General features: G+C 37.7%; 1 protein-coding gene across 1 annotated transcript; it reads left to right on the forward strand.

Annotated features, from left to right (window-relative positions):
* The first annotated feature begins 4,281 nt into the window (after nucleotides 1-4,281).
* Nucleotides 4,282-5,478, forward strand: LOC122981376 (enhancer of split mbeta protein-like). The gene is made up of 2 exons (XM_044350073.1): nucleotides 4,282-4,920; nucleotides 5,032-5,478. Exons 1-2 carry the CDS (start codon nucleotides 4,798-4,800, stop codon nucleotides 5,362-5,364), a joined length of 456 nt encoding a protein of 151 aa, XP_044206008.1. The 5' UTR covers nucleotides 4,282-4,797; the 3' UTR covers nucleotides 5,365-5,478.
* Nucleotides 5,479-5,878: the final 400 nt, after the last annotated feature.

A 5,878-nucleotide genomic window follows, 5' to 3' on the forward strand; every position in this document is an offset into this window, starting at 1 on the left:
TGTACACTGTAAAAAGAAAAAAACTCTAAATGAAAGAGCTATTAGAATAACAAAAAGCTTGTTACCGTGAATCTACTAATCCATTATTCATAGGTTAAAATCTTAAGTTATTGTGCATTTAAAAATATTGGAAATATTTTTTCAAGTTAGGAATAAAAACCTTCCTGTTTGTATTCAACAATTTTTTAAATCAAGAGAAGGAAATAATAATAATTTAAGACGGTTGTGTATCTTTGAAACATGTAAAGTGAGAACCAATGTAAAACACAGTTTCAGTTTTGGGAGACAAACTAAGGAATGGTCTTAGTGACAAGTTTTTGTGTAACTCTCTGTTGAGTTTCAAAAAAGTCTTAAAATTTAAAATAATTAAGGATTACAACGTAAAATGATTAAAATGTAAAAGAATTAGAATTACAATTTAGTTTTCTTTTTTTTCTTTCTTTCGTACTGCTGATATTCTTGGTTATTTTATGGATTGTATAGGATAGGCAAAAATAAGCCTTGGGGGTCAGTCTATTCATTTTTCATTCACTGATTATGTGAATTTCATTGTGTGAAATGACTTGGTGTAAACATGTATGATGATGTTTTGTCAGTTGCATACCCACACAAATTGTTAAGTTTTGTTCCTCATAATGTATGACTGAAATAAACTATTCACTCATTCATTCATTCATTCATTCAACTCCTCAAAAGGTCAGTTGTGATGTTGGCACTTGCCTAAATTCCTTTAAATGGACAGAGTGTGGAAAAGCTCTGGAGAGCAAAGTGGAGCTTGATTAGGATCCTCAACCCCACCAGCAGCCGACTATTCTCCAAAGGGATTTGGCACACTTCAGGAAACAGCTGTCTCAACCTCCCATCCTCATATACGGAGCTGAAAGTGGTGAAAACACAGAGTGTGGGAAACCAGAGGAAACTCACTCACAGAGCCCCCTGTGGGACAACAGATCCAGACCTTTGCCTTGAGGAAACAGAGGTTAAAAGAGACTCTAGCTCCCGAATTGGAAACTTTCTTAACTGTTAAAATCATAAAGTCAATTTTAACTTTTTCTTCATATAATTAAAATCATCTTTTATATGTTGCCATTTCCAAAAGTGGGGACTTAGCAAAGTCACTATAGTTTGTGACACAGATTGTGACCCTTAAATTGTCATTATAATTCAATCATATGTGGGTTTTCAAAATTTCCATAACATTTCAAAAACAAGATATGAAAACATGATATTGTGTAGACTCATAAAAACTGGAGCCACTACCAGACAAACTGACATGTTGGTCAAAGATTACTGGACTGAATTATTTTATTTTATTTAATGGAAGGCTGTGTTTTTTTTAAATTTATGCTAGATGACATTTCCTAACTGTAACAGTTTTCCTATGATGATGTGATTCTTAGATTGACAATGTTTGAAGTTAACCATTTCCCTCCTTAAAGAGGTCACACATTGTATCTAGAGTGATGCATAATGAGGCACACTTCCATTGTTCCTCCACTGAAAGCAGTGAAAGGACAGAGTGTGGGAAACCAGTGAAACCTCACTCACAGAGCCCCTGTGGGACAATAGATCCAGACCTCTGTCCATAGGGATGGGCATTAAAAGGGACTCTGCTGCCCTAAATGGAGATCATTTAATCTGATCCTGATAGATATCACAATTTCATCTTGTCTAAAATTATATTGTTAGGGCTTTGCACAGTTTTTGAAAATGTTTGTCGGTGAAATATCTAACCTGCCTGTCCTATGTATCACTACACATGAAGCAAATTGTAAAATTCACACCCTCATGATACATGGCTTTGAAAAGGAGACAGTTAGCTTTCATGGTCTAAAACACTTTCTCAATCTTATCCATCTTTCACCTGTTTCAATAAAGAAGTGGCTGTTTGCTTGTTAATTTGCCTTCGAGCTTATTCAAAATGAACATTTGAAATTATTGTCAGTCAATAATTCTGTCAGAGTACTGATATGAAGTTGTACACTTAATGGTAGTTTGTTCAGTTGGAAAAAAGGTTATCAACACTATTACTCATAAGAGTCTCCTCTTCTCAACATGCCCAATGCCTATTTCATATATTTTTAATGAACCACCAGCACAACAAAGTTAACCCTGGTCAACACAAGTCTTTAAAAAAAATTAAAACTTTACTCATCAAACAACCAGCTGAAGGTAAAATGTGACATGAAGGTCATGTCACATTTTATCTGAATGGACAAAGCCGCTTAATCTGATGTTTTGAGTCTGATCTGGTACAAAAATATGAGATTTTAGCATTTTATTGTATTAATTAATTATTCATGACTTGACAATGTGAAGTCATCAAGTCAATTTTTCACATATGCCTTATGTACCAACTTTAACCCTCCTGTTATGTTCTGGGTCAAATTGACTCGTTTTAAAGTTTGACGATCTACGAAAAATAGTTAAAAATATTTTTTCAGTATGAAACTTCTTCTGCTTGCCTTAATTAGTGTAATCAACATATAATATGAAAATGGTTCATCTCACATATTTGCAACCACCCCATGCATGTTTATATCACATAGATACTGTTCGGGTCAATTTGACCCAGCAGTCAAACTGGAGGTAAAAGGGTGTCAGAAAAGTCAGACTATTTTTTTCTTTGCAACTGTGAGACATGTTTCATCCCAATCACTCACACACACACACACACACAGAGCACACACACAGAGCACACACACAGAGCACACACACACACACAGAGCACACGCACACACACACACAGGTGCAGGTGTTATGATATTTGACGAGAACCATTTATGTTCTCGCGGGAAAACTCCACCCCCATTCAGTGGACACTCAACAGGGGAGGGGCAAAACATATAAAAGATTCTGTGCATGGGAGTCCCACCAACATTACACTCTGTCAGGCAAATCTTTACAAAATGAGCAGCAGAAGCAAAAGGATGACAGTCCAGGAGGCTCTGGAAGTCATCATTGATCATGACAGTGAAATGGAGGAGGATGTGTTTGAAGATGAAAACCATCTTGAGCTAAATTCTGATTCTAATGATTCTGATTTTGAACCAGATGAGGGAATTTTTGCTATCCCTATTCCTCCAAGCGAGACATTCATGTCAAAAAATGGTGAAATACAGTGCATCAGGCAAAACTGTCTGCAGAAAACATAATCAAGACAGTGCCAGGTCCCACTAGTTATGTCATGATATGTCATTATCAGTGTTATGTAAAACTATTGTGTTTTGTTTGTTGGTCTTTCAAAAGCAATAAAGTGGTGAAACTTTTAAAAAAAAGTTTGAACATGCATTTTTTTTTAATGAAAAACGAGTGAATTATCCTAATTGAACCATTACCTGTTAGAGGTAAGGAACACCATTGCACTAAATATTGATAGAATAGTTAGTAATGTAGTTAGTAATGAAATTCACACTGCTTGTTAGGATTTTTTTTGTTTTGGACATCTTTTGGATAATTACACATACACTGGGCCAAATTGACCCAGGAACACCATTGCTGTTCCTGACAAATGAACACAACAGGAGGGTTAATGGGTTATTGTTTTTAGAGGAGGCCTAAGAGGCCACCCTCTACCCTTGGCGCCTGCACGCTGCTTGTGCCAGAATATTCAAAAAGTCCATTAGTAGTGGGGCACACTCCTGTTTTCTGTTAATGGACGGAGTGTGGGAAAGCTCTAGAGATCAGAGTTGAGTGTGAACGACATCCACCCCACCAGCAGCAGACTAATTCTCTAAAGGGATTTGGCACACTTCAGCAAACAGCTGCCTCAACCTCCCACTCTCATGTTTAGAGCTGAAATTTTGATGAGGAGTTAATTAGTACAACAGTATTACTTTGACTGGAGGTCCGAAATCTATGATGATGACTAGAAGCTGACGAATGAGGTTCAAAATCATTTTTGTAATACTTTATGATAGATTCACTGTTATTTCAAATTTTACTGCCAGCCAATGGCGTCCTTTCCCTCCAGATGGTTGGTGATGTCATTCTCTGTTTCTATAACAACACACAGCCAGCATCTGTCACTGGAGTCCCTTTGTGGCTCATTGACCACAGTATACAGGGAGTCAGTGTGGGAAAGTGAGATCTACCTTCTACTCACACTGAGGCACGTGTCAAAAGTTACTCTGTTACATCTGGACAGCAGCATGATTATTGTCTTGAGTTTATTTCAAATGCCATGACTGTGAATCACACTGTTTTTTTTTTTTTTCCATATTTCTTAGTATTGTTTTGTGAAATTTTGTATTATTGATGAAAAAGCAATTGAGGCCAAAATGATCACATTATATATAATGAAATATCTTGACAAATGATCAATTCAAAATGGAGGATAAATGGCCTAAGTTTCACCCGCTAAATTTTAAATTTTGGCTCAATAAGAAGTGCTGAACAGAAAAAAACCCAAAACAATTTCCACTTAGTGTTTACATTTATTTCTATCTTACATGTAATTCAAACACCACAAATGTTTTCCCCTACATGTTTGATGGGATGATGAGCGTGTGCTCAGTCAAAGTCATTGATCTCAGCATCAGGCAGCAGATCTGGTCTCTACAGGGTCACCACTTTCCCAGATTCACACAGAGCTCTGTGAGTCTCTCTCCATCACCCCCCCAGTCCTCCACCTGTTCCCCTGAGATCTAACCATTGTCCCCCAGGCATTAACAGCATTCAGCATGTTATATCCTCTTTTGTCTCACCAAGCTTTCTGATTGGATGAGACTGTGAGAAACTTCAGTCAGACCAAGACCCACACATTCATATGGAGATGTGGGACTATAAATAAGAGGGATGAAACCAGCAGAGATCAGATTCTCTCTACAGAGACCTCTACAGCACAGAGATCCAGCTATGGCACCTACAATCACTGCAGCAATGACCAACTCTCAGGACCATCTGACTCTGACCCACAAGGTAAATTGAAGATTCATGATGACTTCATCTTGTCATGAGAGGTTGTCATTATTCATGCTAACACTAAACTTCAGAATAAGTTGATTAATGACTTTCTTCTTCTTTCTGCAGCTCAGAAAGCCTCTGGTGGAGAAGTTACGCAGAGAGCGAATCAACAGCAGCATTGAGCAGCTCAAGTCTCTCCTGGGTCCAGAGTTCCTCAAACAGCAGCCAGACTCCAAGCTGGAGAAAGCAGACATCCTGGAGATGACAGTTTGCTTCCTGACACAGCTGCAGCAGCAGAATCAACAGCAAGGAAGACTGCTGAACCACTTCAACAAGCTGCAATCTTCCTCTGATAAGAACCTGAGAGAGGCTGACTTCTCTCCTCTGAGCTCCACAGTCCAGACCAGCATCACCAAAGAGAAGAGTCCAGTCAACAGCGCCCTCTGGAGGCCGTGGTAGACTCATACAGACTGGAGACACTACCAGACAAACTGAGATGACCATGTTGGTCAAACATTACTGGACTGAATCATTTGAGATTTAATTCACTTGTTCTTCTGTATACAGAAGGCTGATTTGTGTGTTTCTGTATTTGTGCTAGATGACATTTCCTAAGGAAATGACAGCAACAATATCTTTCAAGTGAAGAAAGAGCATCTTGTCATGCATGTAGCATGAACTCAATCTGATTGCATCAGCAATTATTATGCCTTATTGTACTTCATGTATTTGCAGTATATAATGCTATGGTAACATTTGTTACCTTTTGATTGGTATTGATAATCTTGATCAAAAATTTAAATGTCCTTTTCATGGACATATTGTTTTAATGGACTTTATGTTACTTTAATCTCTGTGATTAGTTAAAATTGATCTGTTGTAAGATCCAAAAGTTTCCATAAAGTCACGCTATCACAATTTTCTAGTGATACTTCTATGCCTTGTGGCGCGTCATGTATTGTTACAATATAAT

This window comes from Thunnus albacares, chromosome 4 (assembly GCF_914725855.1).
Source record: "Thunnus albacares chromosome 4, fThuAlb1.1, whole genome shotgun sequence".
NCBI classification, from domain to species: domain Eukaryota; kingdom Metazoa; phylum Chordata; class Actinopteri; order Scombriformes; family Scombridae; genus Thunnus; species Thunnus albacares.

What these genes read in the sequence shown, in the direction of transcription:
- LOC122981376 (XM_044350073.1), top strand. Translation starts at nt 4,798, where the DNA reads ATGAAACCAGCAGAGATCAGATTCTCTCTACAGAGACCTCTACAGCAC. An exon ending in ATCTGACTCTGACCCACAAG is followed by an intron (nt 4,921 to 5,031) that starts GTAAATTGAAGA and finishes TTCTTTCTGCAG; the next exon opens with CTCAGAAAGCCTCTGGTGGA.